This window comes from Trichomonas vaginalis, chromosome I (assembly GCF_026262505.1).
Source record: "Trichomonas vaginalis G3 chromosome I, whole genome shotgun sequence".
NCBI lineage: Eukaryota > Parabasalia > Trichomonadida > Trichomonadidae > Trichomonas > Trichomonas vaginalis.
This window is the reverse complement of record NC_067203.1, coordinates 14,270,466-14,292,032: the sequence shown is the minus strand read 5'-3', so window position 1 is coordinate 14,292,032 and position 21,567 is coordinate 14,270,466. Positions and strand designations below refer to the sequence as shown.

Genomic DNA, 21,567 nt, shown 5'->3' with positions numbered 1-21,567 from the left:
CATCTTGCAGCACTACCAAGTCTAAATTACTTTGTTAAGTTCTTGCTTTATTCTTCTGGAATTTTTGTTTCGAAAGTATATGAAGAAAGGAATGAAGCTTTTACTCTACAAACATAGATGTTGGATTCCATGACCTACGAGTTTTGTGCGTAGTTTGAATTGTTGTTGTGCCGAGTGAAATCATATCTTTACATACAAGATAAAAATTTTTTCTTAGGAAATAAAATTAGCGTTATTTTCTCTTCATAAGGAAAATGTCAAATAATTCATGATTTTCGAAGAAGTTTTAGACCATGTTTAGAAAAAGTTGGTTAGAAAACGCGGTTAGATCTAACATTCTAACATAAACATTATTTTTTGGTGTAATAAAATGGTACCATTGTTAATATACGAAAACGATAAAAACCGTTGACAGAAAGAAGTGACAACTTTAGCGTGTTCAAAAATATAAAAATGTGATTATTTTTATTCATCATTTATCTTCTTCATAATGTTATTCATATTCTTTCTCTTAACCAAAAAAGATGGGAATGGTGACAATTGCGGGACAATGTTTTAGCCATTATTGGCTGGAATCTAGAGCCTGCGAGGTAACATTGATAGTATCAGTACCTGTCACAGCTCTAGTTCTCCTATAATGGCGCCGAAGAAATTTTGGTGATTGGTCGCATTTTCACCAAATTGTTTTCGGCGCTCATAGGATGAAGTTGGAGGCTGAGGAGTATTATTTCATACAATACTACTCTCACCCTCCAATTCCCAGCCATAAATGGCTAAAAAAATTGCCCGCAATTGTGAACAATGTGCGGGCTAATTTTTAGCCATTTTGGCTTGGGAACAGAGGCCTGCGAGGTACATGGATAGTATCCAGTACCTCAACAGGCTTCCTAGTTCTCTATATGGCGCGAGAAATTTTGATTGAATAGTTGGTCGCATTTTCACCAAAATTTTTGTTCGGCGCCATAGTGGAATGAATTGGGAGGGTGAGAGAATATTATTTCATACAATAACTACTCTCACCCTCCCAATTCCCTCAGCAAAATGCTAAAAAATTGCCGCAATGTGAACAATTGCGGGCAATTTTAAGCCATTTTGGCTTGGAACTAGAGCCTGCGAAGGTACATGGATAGTAATCAGTACCTCAACAGGCTCTAGTTCTCTATATATGGCGCCGAGAAATTTATGGTGAAATCATGTGTCGCAATTTCACCAAAATATTTTTCGGCGCCAAGATGAATTTGGAGGGTAGAAGATATTTATTTCGATTACAATACTACTCTCACCCTCCAATTCCCAGCCAAAATGGCTAAAATTGCCCGCAATGTGAACAATTGGCGGGCAATTTTTAGCCATTTTGGCTTGGAACTAAGAGCCCTGCGAGACAATGGATAGGTAATCAGTACTCACAGCCTAGTTCTCTATAGTGGCGCCGAGAAAATTTGGTGAAATGTCGTCGCATTTCACCAAAATTTTTTCGGCGCCATAAGTAATTGGAGGGTGAGGAAGATATTTATCAGTTACAATACTAGCTCTCACCCTCAAGTTTTAATTACTATAATCTCATTCATTTTTTGACATGTAAATAGGTCACTTTTACTGAGATCTGAAACAAATGTCAAGATCTCTTTTTCGTATATAAGACCATTAATAATTCCTGACTGTTTCATTCATGTCCTGATTACATCTAATAGAAAAAAGTTTAGAAAGAATGTCTTATTCTTTCTTGCATAGGTTTTTGTCTTCCAGTTACTCCCGCGTCTAAATGCCCAGATGTGTTGCTTTGACTCTCCTCAAGTTGCTTAGATTGGTGAATAACACTTCAGAACCTCCTTCATATCTTAGCTTATAAGTGTCATCGTTATGTTGTAGCCAAAGATTGTCAAGTACACCAACTCTCGCTTTGCTTCGTCCAATGTTCAGCAAGTTTTGCCATTACTACTTAACTAATTTATGTCTAGGTTAAAACGCGAATAGAGTCGTCAGCAGCTGTTTAAGAAATAGTCCATGTACCTTGCGTAGAGTCCTTATATATAATAGTTTCTACTTTAAGCCTAAAACGTTTCTTTTGTCAACGGTTTGTCGTCAAAGAATACACGACTTTATTGACGCAGAGCAGAATGGATGGTAAATTGTGATTGAATTTCTGATGATTTTTGTGTTGGCTTCGTTTTTCTTTTGTAAAATACTTACTTCTTCTTGTTGTGTGTGTCATGAATTTAGGTGTATGTCCTGTGTAGGAATGTGTTGAGGAATTATATACCTTCGAGAAGGAAAATGTTCATTTGTTTCTTCGTAAAGGTACTCGCCTTGATTTAAATCTCTGAGCGTTCTTATGAAAGCGGTTTATGATGCCGAGTAATGTTATGGGGGTTATGGTCTTCGGTAGTGTAGTGAGTTATGTTATGCATTAATGGAGAAATTCTGTGATTTCAATTGCTGAGGTATTGCACTTGTCTTTGTCTGATGTGATAAAGTACTTGGGTATAGTTCTTGCTACAAAACTTTTTGTAAAAGCTCTTAACCACTTCCACGAGTTCCTTTATTTTTCAAGTGGATATCATATGCTTTACGAGTGTAAACATTTATCGAAAGATGAGGAATGGTTTGATGTCCTCCTTTTCTGCTTTTGATGAGAGGTCAAATTTGTATGCGTCAGGAGTGTTGTGGAAGTAAATTGGTAAAAAGTAGTCGTAAGGGTTTATTTTTGTTTGATGTACACATTTTGGTGTCAAAGAACCTTTTCACTCAGCTCTGTTAGTAAAATCCCCAACTCTTTGCAGCCTTCATGAATTTCTTAAATGACCTCTACATGATGTTGTTCGAATACTTCTTCAAGCTCATTTATGTAAAGTTAAAAGAATTTAACCAACTCGTATCCAATGGCGTGATGTTAATATAAGGAGGCATATAAATCTTTCCATTACCTGCTGGTCTGTAATACCAGCATACAACATGTGTATGATTTCCTGCAGTTCCACAGAAAAATATCCTTGTGCTAAACACTTTGGGGTCAGTTGTTATTATATCTATGCATTCCCTTCTATCCGAACCCGCTGCAAGATTTGTATAACCTCTTTTTGTTATTGGAATGTGAATGGGTTTCCTTCCACAGATTTCTTCCACTGAACCGTAATGCATATGTGAAGGAAAGGTTTTCAATACCTATATTTCTTTGTAACCTCCAATCTGTCATTGAACTGAGTATTGTGTGTAAATGGAAAACTGTCAACTATTTCATACCATCTACCACAAATAAAGTGTTTGGATTTATTGGATTCATAGGACGTTAAACACTCTATAGGATATATAAATCAATAATGCTAATAACTTCTATAAACATATCTAAAGAACTTATTCATTAAATACCAATTTGGAATTATCTCCCGGATGAAAATGTTGCATTTTGTTCCACTTTTATAATGTAAGTTAGTTCAATAGAATTTATCAAGAAAAATTCAAAAAGTATCTGGTTTGAAGACCTCTAAACAAATTCAAATGAGTTGCTGGTTCACCATTTATAAAATTTTCTGTTTAATGTCATTGTATCTGTTTCGAAAATTTCTTTGATAGGTCTTCATCTACATAAGTTTTGTCTGGCTTTTCTTATGCTAACATTGTTGGTAGTTCATATGCTTCAAAGTTTCTGGCATGACTTTCATGTTCCTGCACTCTTATCTAAAACTGTTAGAGAGTAATCTTTTACGCTTGTAACTTGGATTTTCTAATGGTGCAGCTTGAACCTAAGGGTCAAAGTTTCAAATATTATGTCGTCCTGCTCTAACAGTAGTGAATGGATTTATGTGTATGGTTCTGTGTCTAGGCTTTACTGTCTAATGTAGCTAATGAATATTCATTTATATCGAGATTTGTGTGTTTATGAGTTTTCAAAAACTTTGTGTCGTTGCTTCGAGTTCAACTTTGTCAGCTTTTACTGTTGTAATAGCATCTTCAAACGTTATTTTTGCCTTAACTCTTAACAATAAAATCTTGTTTCAACTAAATACACCGTTAACATTGAAAGTTAGAGGCTAAAATGTCACGGTATAACCGAAATGCTTCTGGTGCTTATGCTACATTCAATACTGTACAGTACAGCTTATGTCATAAACCTTTAGCACGAATGTATTTATATCTCTTTGATTAACATTTTTGTCTTCGCTTTCATTCACTTCGTGTAAATACGCATGTAGTCCGTTAATAATCTGTTCGTCTTGAAAGTTATATAATGAACAGGTTTCTTGTCCGCTATAACATATTTAATGTAGCATATGCAAGTTCATTATATACTCGAGAGATTGTGTTTATGAGATTTCAAACACTGTTGTCATGCGTCTAAGTCATTTTTGTTACAGCTTTACTATGCTTAAGAGCTTCCAAAATGGCTTTCTGGTCATTTGTCAGTGTGCTTTCATCTCTATATGGTCTCTTTTTTGGTTTGCCTTTCTTTACATCTGACATCGTTAAGCCTTCATATTCTGTTAAATCATACATCTTTATTTCGTAAGATTCTTTATGTTTGTCAAGAAGAAGTCATAGTGCATTTCAACAATACCTGCAGCATTTGCTTCTATCTCTGATATAAAGTTCTCCTTCAAGAGCTGATGTAGTAATGTTCCAATATTATTGAGGTTTAACGTAGAACATTCATACTTTCCACCAAGTTTATAACATACCATCCATCTCTGTTGGGAGTTTATTTTAATTTTCTCTAAGAGTCTCATGAAAACCTTACCAAAATGTTTGTGTAAGTAGTCTCTGTTTGGTTCATCTAAAGCTTCGATGTTAAAGTCAATGAGTCTATTGCCTGACTTCACATTCTCTTCCTATTTCTTCATCTTTCTTTAACCATCTCTCACCTTCTTTTGGTTTGTCGTCAATGGAACGAATGACATATTAGCTTTGCGAACTTGTTCTATAGCACTTTTAAACATCTCTCTTCTCTGTTGTTTCAGTGTGTCATCTCTCTTTCGTGTTTCACCAACGTTTGCATTTGTTATGTCAAACATTTCTCTTCTTACTTCATGTGGTACAGCTCTTCTTGTTTCACCAACGTTTGCATTTGTTATGTCAAACATCTCTTGACGAACGTCATGTGAAAGAGCTTTACGAGTATGACCAACGTTTGCATTTGTTATGTCAAACATTTCTCTTCTTACTTCATGAGGTATTGAACGTCTATGATATAAGTCAATAGCAACGTCATTTAAAGGAAATGCTCTTGCATGGACTTCGTCCTCGCCGCGTTGCGGCTTTATGAACTCATGAATTCTATCATAAGTTATTTCACCATTATAGTCATTGAGGATGTCAGCGAGTGCCTTTTTGTTTGTTGTGTAATGCTTTGCAACATCTATATTAGCTTCTGTAAGAAGTTGTTTTATTTCCGAGTGTTCTAACTTAGACAACTTCCGATACATCTTTAGTAGGAAATAAAAAAAATATTTTTGAAAAAATTAGATTAGATTTTTTTTAAGTTATTTTTCAAAATAATTTAATATTTTTATTTTAATGAAACACATGCAAGATTGCAAGTTCTTTTCATACAATGCTCTCGCTACTGTCATCAAGAATGAGTTCAATAATGCTTCAAACGTCAATGTTATCTTTAACAAGAAGTTTGTGAAAGAATCTAAGTTTGGTCAGTATGTCAGACCATTAGCTATTGTCATTGACCGCAAACGTTATACTTCACAAGAGTTAGCAGTAGTTTTGAAACAAAAGGGTTTCTTCGTGAATGTCAAAGATACTCATTATATATTATAAAGAACTCCAACATTGACTTCTTCAGTATTGCTATGAATCTTTCCGAACAGAAAAGAATATAAGAGGGTGAAACAAATGTGAAATATTATTCTTCATCTCTGAAAACAATAAGAACAAAGATGTTATACAAAAGTTCTTACAAAGGTTGAAGAAGCTTCTATTGACATTGACGAAGGAAGTGAAATGGTTGAAGAAATTGACCCTGACGTCATTTAAGCAAAAATATATTTTTGGTTAGTCTTCATATCGATATTTTACAACAATTCCCCAATGTATAAACTTTTCATACGCTTTTTCATAAGCTTTATATACCTTCAGAAATTTTGCATAATCTTTAGAAGCATTTAGATATTGTTTAAATGCTTTGTATGTCTTCAGAAATTTTGCATAATCTTTTACATGTTGTTCGTTCTCTTCTTCTGTCATGAGTTCCGAATATTCTAAATTCATGTTCTTTCATATGAGATAAAATTTTATAAAAAAAATAAAATTAGCTTAGATTTTTTTATTCTTCCTCTTTGAGTTATCGAAATATTCTGTTATTTTTTCCTTCAGTAATGTTAAGTCTTCTTTGAATGTAAGTATTGTGCAACCTTTGATGTCAATAGTGTGTTTGAGGAAGAGTATTTTTGACAATTTCCTTTATTTGCTCATTCGGTGTCATTGAAATCGGTAAGTTTTCACGATAGAACCAGTTTCTGTCAGATTTGTAAATCTTAGCAAGGTCATAAAAGCTTTTGTTGTTTCTTCTGACTAAATGCAACATAACCATATCTCTATCTTTCTTTCTTTCTCCAACTCTTCAGTATATATCATCTTATAACTCTTTTCCTTTCCTTTTGGTACCGAACGTGGTATTCTTTTCTGTATGCTTTTGTCTTTGGATTCAATGACTTCATCTTTTGCTTGAAGTTTCTTTTCCATCTCTCCACGTTTGCTTTTATATAGTTCATCTAACATCATGAAAATATAACAAGCATAACGAGGTGAAAGCCCACATTGCTACAGCATTTACTAAAAGTCTATGAACATAATAACCTTTCAAACCAGGTGCCAAATTCTTGCGATTTTCGTACGGAATCTCTTCCCTCGTTTTCCGAGGGAAGCAATCATATGTTCTTCTAAAAGTTCTTTTCCTGTTGGTTTTCAAACCAATGATATGCTTGCTTTGTAGAAAGAAGAGCGTTCATTATACTTTGCATTTGATACATGTCATCTTTGACCGACGAATGAGACGTAACTGTTTGTTATACTGTATGTACTCGTATTCTTCATTAATGCTTCATGAACGATAGCAGTTGTTGTGTTCTCTGATGTTGACATTACTGTCTTTACATACAAAATAAAAAAATAAATAAAAAATAAAACTAACTTTATTTTTCTGTGATAAAGAAATGTTAAAATTCATGTTTACATATGTGAAAAGAAGTCACGAACAAATGAAGGTCATAGATTCAGCACATAATTCTGAATTGAATGGTGTGTCATACATGTCAAACGTCAAGAATTGAAGGAGATACGAGGCTATAAAGATTTTGGATATTTTCTGACACACACCCTGAGGGAAAAGTGACAAAACACGACGATAGAAAAAGTGGCAAAATTGAGAGAAAGTTGTCCCCCGACCAAAATGCAATCATGTTGAAAAGTGACATTTGTAGTTGGACGATAGGATTTCCTGAAAAAGTGCAAGACTTGTCTTGAATCAGGACAAGATTTGTCTTGAAAAAATACAAGACTTGTTCTGAAAAAATACAAGACTTGTCTTGAATCAGGACAATTGTTCTCAAATTTGAGAACTTTACAAGAAAAACTGACTAAAAAGTGCAAGTCTTGTTCTGAATCAGGACAAGACTTGTTCTGAAAAAATACAAGACTTGTTCTGAAAAATACAAGACTTGTCTTGAATCAGGACAAAACTTTACAAAATGTAAACTTTACATAACCGTTTCTATCGTACATGATATTTAGTTGACATTGTAAACTATCTTCATGTAAAGTATGGCGGTTTGAAACCGTCGGGAACCTTCACTTTTTTGACGAACTTTCCGCAGCAATTTTTAAAATTTGTGAAAACTCAACGGTTTGACACGTGCCATATGTCATTTTACTCAGAATTTTGTGCTGAATTCAGCAAAAATAATGTTTTGTTAGCATGTTAGATCTAACACGTTTTCTAACCTCTTTTCTAACATAACTATTTACAAGCGTTTTACATGGTATATGTTGCGATGGTTCATGACTTTAAACAGTTTTGTAGCTTCTATTTCTTCTTTTAGTACATCGAATGTTTTAACAATGCCGAAGGTTTCTTTATATTTCTTCTTGACGTCAGATAGAAGGAAATCGTCAGCAGTTGGATAATTTTTGTTCAGAAATGCTAACATGTCCATTTTATCTTCTGCTGGCTTTTCTACTTCTTTCTTTAAATCTGCATAGTCGTTTCTCATTCTTTCTATCTCTTTGACGGAGTAGTTATATTTCCTCATCGCTGCCTTACATTTTGAACATTGCGGGTTCATTTTTGCGTTATACATTGAAATTTGACCTGCTAAAACAACTAAGGCGTCAATTGCTCTCTTCATCTCAAACATAGCGGGTCTTAGTTGTTCGTTCCATACTTTGCCTCTTCTATCTTTATCTCTTATTTCCCAAACACATTCAGCAACTAATGAAACAAAGTTATCGTAGGTCTTAAATTCTTCAGATTTATATATGTCAGAAACATTCTTATAAACCATGTCGCAATCTTTGTCCATAACTTTATGGTTGCAATGAAAACCAAGGAATTCATAATTTACTTTACGTATGAACTTCTTTATTTCTACTGAGTCAGTTGTTTTGACTTCAATTTCGTCGAATTCAGGAATAGTTAGTTTTTGTTGTTGGATTTCAGGCAATTTGGGTAAATGGTCAATAATGTCCTGCATTTCATAAAGATACTGTTCATTTGTTTCATCTTTCGCACTACAGTCTAAATTACTTGTTAAAAGTTCTTGCTTTATCTTCTGGATTTTTGTTTCGAAAGTATATGAAGAAGGAATGAAGCTTTTCATCTCTACTAACATAGATGTTGGATTCATGACTAACGAGTTTGGTGCTGTAGTTTGAATTGTTGTTGTGCCGATTGTTGAAATCATATCTTTACATACAAGATAAAAATTTTTCTTAGAAAAAATTAGCGTTATTTTTCTTTCATAAGGAAATGTCAAAAATTCATGATTTTCGAGAGTTTTAGACCATGTTAGAAAAGTGGTTAGAAAACGTGTTAGATCTAACATTCTAACATAAACATTATTTTTTGGTGTAAATAAATGGTACCATTGTTATATACGAAAACGATAAAAACCGTTTGACAGAAAAGTGACAACTTTACGTGTCAAAAATATAAAAAGTGATATTTTATTCATCATTATCTTCTTCATAATTTATTTCATATTCTTCGTCTTACCAACAAAAGATGGGAATGTGAACAATTGCGGGCAATTTTTAGCCATTTTGGCTTGGAACTAGAGCCTGCGAGGTACATGGATAGTATCAGTACCTCACAGGCTCTAGTTCTCTATATGGCGCCGAGAAATTTTGGTGAAATGTGGTCGCATTTCACCAAAATTTTTTCGGCGCCATAGGATGAATTGGAGGGTGAGAGATATTATTTCATACAATACTACTCTCACCCTCCAATTCCCAGCCAAAATGGCTAAAAATTGCCCGCAATGTGAACAATTGCGGGCAATTTTTAGCCATTTTGGCTTGGAACTAGAGCCTGCGAGGTACATGGATAGTATCAGTACCTCACAGGCTCTAGTTCTCTATATGGCGCCGAGAAATTTTGGTGAAATGTGGTCGCATTTCACCAAAATTTTTTCGGCGCCATAGGATGAATTGGAGGGTGAGAGATATTATTTCATACAATACTACTCTCACCCTCCAATTCCCAGCCAAAATGGCTAAAAATTGCCCGCAATGTGAACAATTGCGGGCAATTTTTAGCCATTTTGGCTTGGAACTAGAGCCTGCGAGGTACATGGATAGTATCAGTACCTCACAGGCTCTAGTTCTCTATATGGCGCCGAGAAATTTTGGTGAAATGTGGTCGCATTTCACCAAAATTTTTTCGGCGCCATAGGATGAATTGGAGGGTGAGAGATATTATTTCATACAATACTACTCTCACCCTCCAATTCCCAGCCAAAATGGCTAAAAATTGCCCGCAATGTGAACAATTGCGGGCAATTTTTAGCCATTTTGGCTTGGAACTAGAGCCTGCGAGGTACATGGATAGTATCAGTACCTCACAGGCTCTAGTTCTCTATATGGCGCCGAGAAATTTTGGTGAAATGTGGTCGCATTTCACCAAAATTTTTTCGGCGCCATAGGATGAATTGGAGGGTGAGAGATATTATTTCATACAATACTACTCTCACCCTCAATTTTAATTACTTAAACTCATTCTATTTTTTTGACATGTAAATGTCACTTTTACTGAGATCTGACACAATGTCAGATCTCTTTTTTTCGTATATAAGACCATTAATAATTCCATGACTGTTCTCATTCATGTCTGATTTACATCTAATGAAAAAGTTTAGAAGAATTTTCTTATTCTTTCTGGCATATTTTTGTCTTTCCAGTACTCCCGCTCTAATGGTCCCAGATGTGTTGGCTTTGACTCTCTCAAGTTCTTAGATGGTATAACATCTTCAACACCTCCTTCATATCTTACTTTATAAGTGTCATCGTTTATGTTGTAGCCAAGTATTTCAATAACCACTCCTCGCTTTGCTTCGTCAATGGTTTCAGCAAGTTTGCCATTACTACTTTCAACTAATTTATGTCGAGGGTAAAACGCAATAGAGTCGTCAGCAGCTTTTATAAGATATCCATTACCTTGCGTAGAGTCTACATATAATAGTTTCTACTTAACCTTAAACGTTTCTTTGTCAACGGTTTGTCGTCAAGAACTACACGAACTTTTGTACCAGGAATGAGGGTAAATTGTGTTGAATTTCTGATATTTTGTGTTTGGCTTCGTTTCTTTTGTATATACTTTTCTTCTTGTTGTTGTGTCATTGAATTTGGTGTATGTCCTGTTGTAGAATGTGTTGAGGAATTATATACTTCGAGAAAATGTTTCATTGTTTCTTCGGTAAAGTCTCGCTCTTGATTTAAATCTCTGAGCGTTCTTATGAAGCGGTTTATGATGCCGAGTATGTTATGGTTATGGTCTTCAGTAGTGTAGTGAGTTATGTTATGCTTAATGAGAAATTCTGTGATTTCATTGCTGAGGTATGCACTGTCTTGGTCTGATGTTAAAGTACTTGGGTTATGTTCTGCTACAAACTTTTGTAAAACTCTTAACACTTCACGAGTTCCTTTATTTTTCATTGGATATGCATATGCTTTACGAGTGTTAACATTTATGAAGATGAGGAATGGTTTATGTCCTCCTTTTCTGCTTTGAATGAGAGTGTCAAATTGGTATGCGTCAGGAGTGTTGGAGTAAATTGGTAAAAAGTAGTCGTAAGGGTTTATTTTTGTTTGATGTACAACATTTTTGTCAAAGAACCTTTTCACTTCAGCTCTGTTAGTAAATCCCCAACTCTTTGCAGCTTCATTGAATTTCTTAAATGACCTCCATGGATGTTGTTCGAATACTTCTTTCAAGCTCATTTATGTAAAGTTAAAGATTTTAACCAACTCGTATCCAAGCGTGCATTGTTATATAAGGAGGCATATAATCTTTTCCATTACCTGCTGGGTCTGTAATACCAGCTACAACATGTGTATGATTTCCTGCAGTTCCACAGAAAATACCTGTGCTAACATCTTTGGGGTCAGTTGTGATATCATATCTATGCATTCCCTGTCTATCCGAACCCGCTGCAAGATTTGTATAACCTCTTTTTGTTATTGAATGTGAATGGTTTCCTTCCACAGATGTTCTTCCACTGAACCTATGCATATGTGAAGGAAGGTTTTCAATACCTATTTTCTTTGAACCTCCCATCTTCATTGACTGAGTATTAGTGTAGAATGGAAAACTGTCAACTATTTCATACCATCTACCACCAAATAAAGTGTTTGGATTTATTGGATTCATAGACGTATAAACAGCTCCTATAGGATATATTAAATCATATATGCTCATAACTCTATAAACATATTCTAAAGAACTTATGTCATTAAATACCATTTGGAATGTATCTCCCGGATGAAATGTTGCATTTGTTCCACTTTTATAATGTAATGTTAGTTCAATAGAATTATCCAAGAAAAATTCAAAAGTATCTGGTTGAAGACCTCTAACAAATTCAAATGGAGTTGCTGGTTCACCATTTATAATTTCTGTTGTAAATGTCATTGTATCTGGTTTCGAAAATTTCTTTGTTAGTTCTGCATCCACATAAGTTTTGTCTGCTTTCTTATCTAACATTGTTGGTAGTTCATATGCTTCAAAGTTTCTGGCATGACTTTCAATGTTCCTGCAACTCTTATCTAAACTGTTAAGAGTATCTTTTACGCTTGTACTTGGATTTTCTAATGGTGCACTTGAACCAAGGTCAAAGTTCAATATTATGTCGTCTGCTCTAACAGTAGTGAAGGATTTATGTGTATGGTTCTTGTCAGCTTTACTGTCTAATGTAGCTTGAAGTTCATTTATATCGGAGATGTTGTGTTTATGAGATTTCAAAACTTTGTTCGTTGCTTCGAGTTCAACTTTGTCAGCTTTACTTTTAATAGCATCTTCAAACGTTATTTTTGCCTTAACTCTTAACATAAATCTTGGTTCAACTAATACACCGTTAACATTGAAAGTAGAGGCATAAATTTCACCGGTATAACCAAATGCTTCTGGTGCTTTAGCTACATCATACTGTACAGTACAGCTTATGTCATAACCTTTAGCACGAATGTATTTATATATTTTTTTCATTAACATTTTTGTCTTCGCTTCATCACTTCGTGTTAAATATCCATGGTAGTCCGTTATAATCTGTTCGTCTGAAGTTATATAATGAACATGGTTTCTTGTCCGCTTTACTATTTAATGTAGCTTGAAGTTCATTTATATCGGAGATGTTGTGTTTATGAGATTTCAAAACTTTGTTCATTGCGTCAAGTTCATTTTTGTCCGCTTTACTATTTAATGTAGCTTGAAGTTCATTTATATCGAGATATTGTGTTTATGTTCTTTATCTGCTTTTTCGGCTAATTTCTCTTCTATCTCATTTATTTCAAGTTCATGCCTACCACCACCTCCCGAAGAAGTATTTTTCTTCAGCTCTTGAAGAACGTCCACTTCGCCATCTTTGGTGTCATAATGAGACTTTGAGTTAAAACCTTTCCTGTCTTAATGGATGTTTGTAAAACTTCTTCTTCACCGTGTTCGGGGTCATGGTCGTCATCATATCTTGTGAAATCAGAGATGTTGTCATACATTAAAGCATATCTGTCTCAAAAGTTCTGCTATTTGAAACTGGAACGAAAGATATACAGAACTTTCATCATCTCCTAAAGTCAAGTCTGCTTTCTTAAGTATTTCTTGAATGTATGCAATGAGAAAGAGTACCTTGGAAAATATTCGAACAATATTTCATTAGCTGTTGGTTTTGGTGGTTCTTTTGGAGTTTCTGTTGTTTCAGTTCCTTCTGTAGGTTCTGTTGGAGTTTCTGCATCTCTTGACTTCAATGCTCTTGCTCTCAAAGACCTAAATGTTAGAGCACCGGGTTTTACAAAGGACTTTATAAATGCTTTAATAGTTCCTGGTAAGTTATTGTTAGCATTAAGTAAGTTCCTTATGCTTCCATCATGTACGTCCATAGCACTATGTAAAAATCTATACTTTTCTTGTAGTCAGCAATAGACTGACTGTGATTTTTTAAAGATTTGTCAATACCTTTAAGCCAATCTTCATGCATGTCTGATACTGAGCCAAGAATATCATTTGCTTCCTTTAGTGTATTTTGTGCTTGTCGTAAAGTATCCAATCCCGTACGTGCATTGTTTGCTATACGTCTTAAGTATCTATTTGACTCCTTGTTTCTTGCATCCAACCAGATAAAGTTTTAATAGTATCCGAACCATTTGAAATGAAGTTCAAAGCATTTTTAACGTCATTTAAAACTTCTTCACCAAGTACCGCCCATATCTTTCCGATTTGGTATTGAAGAACTCCATATGAAGCAGCTGTTAAACCAGTATTTATAAGGTCCATATCCATGATTTAGCAGTTTTTCCATCCTTTCCATCCTTTCCATCCAAACCGTTTTCGCCTTGAGGTCCTTGTATTCCTTGTATTCCTTGTATTCCTTGTATTCCTTGTGGTCCTTGAGGTCCGGTGTCACCCTTCTCTCTTTCAGTTCATCTTTATGTTCGTTATAATATTCTAATGTCATAAGGTGTACATCATTACTGCTACCAGCAACGCCGAGAATTTGTTTCTCATTCATGACTAAATTCTTTAGGCATTTAATGTTGTCGTCAAATCGAAAGCTCTTTAACAATTCAATGAGAACATTTAATACTTTCACTAATGAGGCATCTACTGTAGAATTTATATATTGCACCGTTCCATCATTTATGATGGGAACCTTGCTTGTTGTAATGAATGGGTCATAAGTGTTAAAAGTATCGAAATCAATGACTTTTTTAGTTTTTCCATCGTCAATGACTAAATCATTGCCTTCAATGGTTAAAGTTGAGTTTTTCGTTTACTAGTTCATGTGCTCTTCTTGCTTCATTTGTTTCATACGCATATGCAGCAATAGTCATATTTTAATGAGAATAAAATGTTGTTCTATTTGCAAAGTACAGACCCAAACGAATACGGGACAGTAAAGCTACAAACAAACTTAGGTCTTCAGAATGAAGCGCTTGCTTTCAGAGTTGTTGACTTCAATACTATCGCAACTTTTGTCATAACAGATGAAACAGATTTCATAGAGATTGAAATAGATGACAAAAGAAGTGTTGTAACATTTCCTAACAGAGCCGAGTACAGAATAGATAAAATTGCTGGAGTCATAGATACTCTCATAAATGAAGAAACTATTGACAACATAGATGTCGAACTCTCTTCTGAGGAACATTGAAGTTCAGTAGCAAGAAAGAGTTCAAGATACAAGAATGAGTCATAGAGTAAACTTCTTCTGGGAGCATACCATATGACATTTCCTTTGAAAAGTGTTGACAAAACGATTGAGATGAAATCTGTTCATACGTATGTTATGGTAATTGTTTGTACGTTGAGTCAAAATAGCTAATGTCACAGGTATTTCAGGAGTTAATAGTAAAGGTTCAGTAGAATATAAATCCTTCTGTTATGCAGTCAATTCAATGTTCATTCCAAACGTTCCTGTCATAGCAACTCATTTAGGTAAATGGGTTCGCATTAGTCCTCATAATTTGAAAGACATGCAATTCAGACTTGTTGACTTTCAAGGAGAGCCTGTAGAACTGAAGGCACCAGTGCGAATGACTGTTGAAGTTGACTTTTTAGAAAATATTAAATGCAACAGCTTACAAGAGAACTCAGAGCTAAAAATATAAAGTATGAATGTTATGTATTAGGTCATGAACTTTGGTTGTTGCTGTTTGATGAAACAAATGAGTTAGTTATGCCAGTCAAGAGAACAGAAAAAGGCGTCAAAGGCGCCGAGCGCAAAGCGCTATATTGTGTTAGTGAAAACTGCACCAAGTCAATAAGATTAGGTTTGCATTATGAAGATGAGTTCGATACTGTTGAAGAAGTTTTGGACAGATATTACAAATTGCTAACTTGAATTTTTTTGACTGACGGCGCAAAGCGCCAAGATGGGCTCAAAGAGCCCTCCTGACTGCTTTAATTTACTAAAACATATTTCAAGCAAAGCTTATAGTAAGTAGATAGTTTTGTATACTCGTTCGAATATTTATACTTAAACTCAACTCCTGTAGTTCCTGGTGTTTCAATGATGCGGATGTTACCTATTTTCATGAATAGTGGAGTTTGACCACAGCATTCGATTTCAGGGTCGAGATAGTCAATGACACATTGTTTCCCTGTTATTCGTGAGATAACATTTTCAAGGTCCTCCTTTGTTAGAATTATTTGGTTCTTGCTTATAAGATTTGTCAAAAGCTTCTTATCGTCTTTGAGTAAAATTGTTTGGTATAACTGAAGAAGGTAATGGTCTACGTTATCTGAAGGATTTGTTTGAACATTTGTGTAAGGGTTGTCGTTGGCTTCTCTTGAAAGAATTTGGTCCAGTGGTGGATACTCTAACTTAACATCTGATGTAGCGTTAGCGTTTGAAGCTGAGTTTAAATTCACGGCGCCATGCGCCAAGATGGGCTCTTTGAGCCCTCCCGACTTAAGTTCTGGTTCTTTTTCTTTCAAACACTCTGAACTATAGTTCTTTATGACAATATTGTTTGTCGTTCGTGAGTCAACATTTGATGTTGGTTCAATTGGAACATTAACGGCACCAGCTAAGATGGATTTGCTTCTCATTTCATATAGAATAAAAACCTTTTATATGTATGAAATGAACAATATACTCGACAAGGGTTTGAATGTAAAGCTAACGAATGAAAATATTGTTGAATTCACTGAGACAGGAGCTGTGTATAAAGATGTAGAACTACTGAACAAAAGAGCTAAGGGAAGAAGCAGGAATATGAACAAAGGGTGGAAGCCTATAAAAATTTATGTCAATGATGGCTCAGGAGGTTCAAACATAAAGTATGCAGAAAGTTATAGAGTTTATGCTCTCAAAGGTGAAAAGCCTTCATTTAAGAACAGCTATTCTAACACATATCCTCAAAAGCTAACGGATGGGGAAGTGGATGATATGAATGACAGCAAAAATATTAACAGAAATGGCGACAGAGATGCATGGAATTTGTTTACCATCAGTCAATTGAAGGTTAAACTTTAAAACAATGTTGGTCGTTCCCATGGAATGTTTTTGACTTTAATGGTATTAGTCATGATATGAATCTCAAGGTATGAACGAGGAGAGATGAGAGACTTATATGCTTCCCAAATTTCTTCAAAAGGTAATGTTATACCTGACTGTTTCCAAATGAGTTCAATGTCATAGCGTGAGAAACCTTGAAAGATAACGAAGTCAGTTATGAGACGTTTTATGTTTAAAGCAAGGAAACGCCATGTTTGCATAAGTATTGCTACAGTTAAGTGGTAATGTCTGACTTTAGTTATGATGTTAGCTAATGGTGAGTCTGCTTTTGACACTAAACCTTTTCCGGCGAAGTCGTCACAAACGAGCAGAGTGTTTGAAGGATACTTTTTGAAGGGGTATTTTGAAAGTTTTGACAGAATGTAGTTTGTCAGTCGTTTCATATCGTAAACTCCTGAGTATTGACGTAAGTGGTGTTTGTCAATAATTCTTTCCATCTCTTCTGAAGTCTTTTGCATTCCTGACTGTATGAACTCTACAATAGCATAATATTTCCTCTTACGTCGAATGTAACGTTGAAGAAATTCAATGAGTTCACTGTCTGGAACTTTAACGACAGAGGCTTGAACTTTTGACATAAATGTTTTCGCTGTTGAATCCATAGAGTCTGAAGTTGCTGATATAATGATTTGGTCATAGTAAGAGTCGTTTCCTAAACGCTCTGTTATGAGTATATGACGAATGAGGTTGAATGTCTTACCTGAACCCATCTTTCCACAATAGAAATACACACCATTTGAACAGAACTCATAGTCCTTACTGAAAGGAAGAATGAGAGAACTGTTGAGCTTTTCACTGCTTTCATTCATGTCTTCATCTACATCATGTATTAAATGCTTCATTTTATCTTCATTAAAAATGCAAGTCAGAAATATTCAGAACATAGCACCGAGTCTAACTGACAAGAGTATAAAGATATACTATGAACACGTTATGATGAAACCTACCAAAATTCAAGAAAGTCAGTATACTTATGAATATCCAAGACACTGGGTAGAGTATGTAGGAGGTGAGAAAGCTATTGAAATAAGACAAGTTAGAAGTATTCCAGCAGGAAGAACAATATTATTGAAGAACTTTAATGTTTTGAGGTATAATGATGAAACAAAGAAGCAAGATAGTTTTCCTGTTGCTGTGTATGTGAACCTAGACACAGGAGATGACATGAAAGTTTTTAACACAAAGCTTCAAACGGTAGTGAGAGAACAACTGACTGCGGAAGGACATCCATTACCTTCAGAAGTTACCATAGTATATAATTTTGAAACAAATGCAATAGATTTTAAAGTCGTCTCTGCAAAGAAGTCAGGTTTTACATTTAATGAAGCAGATGTATATTCGAATGAAAACTTCAAAGCTATTGCATGGTTAGATAATGACGATTGCTTTAAGAAAATATTTAAATTCAGTGACTCAAAGATGTCAATAGATGACCTTCGTGGAATGTTACCATCGACGTTTACAGTAGAAGGTTCAGCAGGATTGCTTACAAGATTGTCAATTGGTGGTATTTGGTCTCGTGAGAACATTGTTATAAAATCCAGTATAAGTGAATTTGCTGAAGAATCTATATTATGTCTTTCAAACTACATGTATTCGCCACCGAAGCATTATAGTATAACAAACTTTGTCAGTAAGTTTAACATAAGACTTGTCGAACCTTCTTCAATGAAAGATGTTGTGCTACCTAAAGATGGAAAGGATGGACTCATTATTGAGATGATTTTAATAGCATATTAAATGAGCTTGTTCTTGAAGGTCATTCATGATGAAATAACTGTTGTAGAAGATGTTAGCAATTGTTCAGACATTTTGAAGCGTATAGATGAGATAAGAAAGAAGTTTATGAATGAGAATGTTTATGTTTCATTGACTTTCTCCAGTAACGAGAACTTTTATGAGATAATATTGAAGAGAGATGATTTTAATATGGTGTAAATGGTAGCTTGGACAGCTTTAGGCGCAATGGGAACAAAAGCATTAGCATTTGGAGCAAAAGCACTTGGGGCTTATGACGCAGTAAATAAAATGAGTGGAGGAAGGGTTTCGAAGACATTAGATGCAAATAAAGGGAAGATTGGAGGCTGGGTTGCAAAGAAGTTAAGATTAAATAAAATAGGGCTCATAAATAAAGCATCCAATTTGGTTGCGACTGAGTCAGAAAATGCTTTAGGAAAGGACGATGAGTTTGCAAAACACGCAAAAGACTTTAATGACCAGATGAAAGGTGAAACAATGCATTTAAATAGATTCGATGGAACTAAAGAAAATGTTTCTTCTCCACCAGTAGTTCTTCCGTATGGTCCTATGGAATGTATGGAAATCCTTACGAAAGACCATTTGACCCATTGACTGGTGGAAGTAACTGGTATCATTACGGACGAAGAAGAAAGACAGTCAAGTTGGAGACAGACGTGAAGAAAGCAACTAAAAAGAAACCAAGGAAGAGAGTTATAAAGCAATGAATTCAACAGGTTAGAAATGAGGTTAGAAAACGTGTTAGATCTAACATTCTAACATAAACATTATTTTTGTGCTATGTTTTCATACGTGTGAGGGTGGTGATATCATTAATTTTAAGTTTATTTTTTATTTTATTTTTATTTTATTTGGATGTAATGACAGAACAAAAACAACTCATACAAATCAAAACATATAACAAACATACATTTAAACATTTATTCTTCCTTCCTGAGCATAACATGTTCTTTCAAATACATCCGAGACCAGTTGACTTTTCATTGACTGTTTATAAAGATAGAAATAGTTATATCATTAAACCATACGATGACGAAGGTAAGTTATGTAAATTGTACGTTAAGAAGTTAGAGAAAGTTTATGGCTTCAAGTATGACTACAATAGGGTTAACACTGATGATGAAGATATTGAGGAAAATTTATGAGAACATTAGTGAAGTCGTTAGTGAGAACGATAGTGAGAACGTTTATTTTTTACATTAGTGAGTTCGTTAGTGAAGTGAAGTGGGTGGTGGTTTTGTAAATATTTAAGATTAAGTTAGTGTTGTCGTTTGTGTTGTAAAATATACGTTAACGGTTTTGTAAAGTGTCAAATTCACAAGTATTGGGTAAAGTGGAACGCAGTGCCACCATACCCAAGACTTGTATACTAACTAGTTTCCCGCTGTTTGCGAAGGAATTGTTGGCTATGATGTATTGATTCATGATCAGTGCATCATAGCCAACAATTCCTTATACAAAGTTCAAAAACTTGGGTGCAATCAGTTCTGATTGCACCCAAGTTTTTGAACTTTCTCGAGGGAATGAAAGGTAAGAGATATCCATTTCCTTTCACCTTCGTTCTCAATAATTAACTTATAAATTTTTTAAAGCAAAAAAAGTCTGATTTTTTTTGACAAGTAAATATATAGGGAATTTATCCGACCAAATAAGTGTCACTTTTTCGGTTCACCTCACTTTCCGTAACTCGTCTTACAACAATAACTTAGCTACGGACGACAGTGAGGAATAAAGGATGAACGTTTATTTTTAAAGCTTATAAATGAGTTCTTCATCAAGCTCTCGTGAACCTTCACCATCTATGAAACAAACTTTACCAAACGATTATGGAGCACCTATTGAATATTTCTTACGAGCTGCACAATGGCAAAGAGCAGTCTCACCAAGGTTAGGTGTTCCACCAGCTCCTGTCAAAAATAGCATTTGGTCAAGTCCTTATATAAGATATGGTCTCCCACTAGGTTTGCTAGCTACAGCAGGAGCAGTTATGATGTTGAAAAGAAATAAAGCAAATGTTGTAAATAATACTAAAGTAGCTGAAGTTAAACAAACTCCAACACCTTCACAAGCAAAACCTTCAATGACTCCTGAACCTATGGAAGTACAAACTCCTGTTCAAAAGTCAACTCCTAAACCGACTCCAACATTTAAACCAGAACCTACTCCTCAAATAAATCGTAAAACTCCTGCGTTTCCTTACTGAAAAATAACGTTATTTTTATTTAATATTAAAATTTTTATTTGATTGAAATGACAAATAAAGTCACTGAAGCAATGAAACAAAAGTTTTTGGTAGAATACATTAAATCAGGAACTATTCCAGAAGGTTTTTACATTCATACTATGAAGGATGGTAGAGTTCAGTTTAGAAAGATAAAACAACCATTAGATAGAGAAGGTATATTAAGGAAGATTAAACTTCATGAGGACAACATTGCTAAACTTAGGAAGAAGTTAGAAGAGTTGGAGAAAGGAAGAGAGTTATAAAGCAATGAATTCAACAGGGTGAAAAAAGAGGGTAGAAATGAGGGTAGATCTACCCATCTACCCTAAATTTATTTTTGTGCTATGTTTTCATACGTGTGAGGGTGGTGATATCATTAATTTTTAAGTTTATTTTTTATTTTATTTTTATATAAATGACGAAAACTATTGAGATAACAAACTACAACGGTCATGAGTTCAAGAATTTGTTCTTCGTTCCTCGTGAAAATACATTCTATCAGATACGAGGGAGAAAGGGTAAAGTTAGTTTGAGCGTTTATGACAACAAACATAATGGAAAGTTTATACAAGCATATGATACAAACGGTAAGCGTGTTTCATTAGCTTTGTCAAAACTTACAGGTATAAACTATGACAGTGATTTTGACCTATATGAAGAAAGTGAGTCAGAAGATTATGAGCTGTTATATGAAGCACAGCAATGGGAGGAGTTGCAATACTTTTGTAAGTGAGAACGTTTATTTTTACATTAGTGAAGTCGTTTGTGAAAACATTAGTGAGGTGAAGTGGTTGGTGGTTTTGTAAATATTTAAGGTTAAATTAATGTTGTCGTTTGTGTTGTAAAATATACGTTAAC

General features: G+C 34.6%; 10 protein-coding genes and 1 pseudogene across 11 annotated transcripts, besides 8 other annotated features; 5 read left to right on the top strand and 6 right to left on the bottom strand.

The window, feature by feature from the left end:
• Positions 1–19,860: part of a mobile genetic element that runs on past the window's edge.
• TVAGG3_0985070 (organellar and viral DNA polymerase type B) lies at positions 7,965–8,213 on the bottom strand (the record flags this gene model as incomplete). Its single annotated transcript, XM_051254014.1, has 1 exon — positions 7,965–8,213. One exon carries the CDS (start codon positions 8,211–8,213, stop codon positions 7,965–7,967), a length of 249 nt encoding a protein of 82 aa, XP_051079588.1.
• TVAGG3_0985060 (organellar and viral DNA polymerase type B) lies at positions 8,312–8,903 on the bottom strand (the record flags this gene model as incomplete). Its single annotated transcript, XM_051254013.1, has 1 exon — positions 8,312–8,903. A coding segment is annotated over one exon (592 nt), but the record flags the coding sequence as incomplete, so codon positions are not given.
• Positions 9,088–9,149: a mobile genetic element.
• Positions 9,270–9,378: a mobile genetic element.
• Positions 9,520–9,628: a mobile genetic element.
• Positions 9,770–9,878: a mobile genetic element.
• Positions 10,020–10,128: a mobile genetic element.
• TVAGG3_0985000 (integrase core domain containing protein family) lies at positions 10,666–11,436 on the bottom strand (the record flags this gene model as incomplete). The annotated part of the gene is made up of 1 exon (XM_051254012.1): positions 10,666–11,436. One exon carries the CDS (start codon positions 11,434–11,436, stop codon positions 10,666–10,668), a length of 771 nt encoding a protein of 256 aa, XP_051079586.1.
• Positions 11,456–12,102, bottom strand: TVAGG3_0984990 (annotated as a pseudogene). Its single transcript has one exon. A coding segment is annotated over exon 1 (647 nt).
• On the bottom strand, positions 15,608–16,258 carry TVAGG3_0984980 (uncharacterized protein; the record flags this gene model as incomplete). The annotated part of the gene is made up of 1 exon (XM_051254011.1): positions 15,608–16,258. The coding sequence occupies one exon, from the start codon at positions 16,256–16,258 to the stop codon at positions 15,608–15,610; it is 651 nt and encodes a 216-aa protein (XP_051079585.1).
• TVAGG3_0984970 (protein of unknown function, DUF4106 family) lies at positions 16,682–17,305 on the bottom strand (the record flags this gene model as incomplete). Its single annotated transcript, XM_051254010.1, has 1 exon — positions 16,682–17,305. One exon carries the CDS (start codon positions 17,303–17,305, stop codon positions 16,682–16,684), a length of 624 nt encoding a protein of 207 aa, XP_051079584.1.
• TVAGG3_0984960 (uncharacterized protein) lies at positions 17,586–18,467 on the top strand (the record flags this gene model as incomplete). The annotated part of the gene is made up of 1 exon (XM_051254009.1): positions 17,586–18,467. The coding sequence occupies one exon, from the start codon at positions 17,586–17,588 to the stop codon at positions 18,465–18,467; it is 882 nt and encodes a 293-aa protein (XP_051079583.1).
• On the top strand, positions 18,666–18,972 carry TVAGG3_0984950 (protein of unknown function, DUF4107 family; the record flags this gene model as incomplete). Its single annotated transcript, XM_051254008.1, has 1 exon — positions 18,666–18,972. A coding segment is annotated over one exon (307 nt), but the record flags the coding sequence as incomplete, so codon positions are not given.
• TVAGG3_0984940 (protein of unknown function, DUF4107 family) lies at positions 19,040–19,192 on the top strand (the record flags this gene model as incomplete). The annotated part of the gene is made up of 1 exon (XM_051254007.1): positions 19,040–19,192. The coding sequence occupies one exon, from the start codon at positions 19,040–19,042 to the stop codon at positions 19,190–19,192; it is 153 nt and encodes a 50-aa protein (XP_051079581.1).
• Positions 19,861–20,031: a mobile genetic element.
• A 165-nt stretch (positions 20,032–20,196) lies between these two features.
• Positions 20,197–21,567: part of a mobile genetic element that runs on past the window's edge.
• On the top strand, positions 20,248–20,688 carry TVAGG3_0984900 (repellent protein 1 family; the record flags this gene model as incomplete). Its single annotated transcript, XM_001297153.1, has 1 exon — positions 20,248–20,688. One exon carries the CDS (start codon positions 20,248–20,250, stop codon positions 20,686–20,688), a length of 441 nt encoding a protein of 146 aa, XP_001297154.1.
• On the top strand, positions 20,736–20,972 carry TVAGG3_0984890 (uncharacterized protein; the record flags this gene model as incomplete). Its single annotated transcript, XM_001297154.1, has 1 exon — positions 20,736–20,972. The coding sequence occupies one exon, from the start codon at positions 20,736–20,738 to the stop codon at positions 20,970–20,972; it is 237 nt and encodes a 78-aa protein (XP_001297155.1).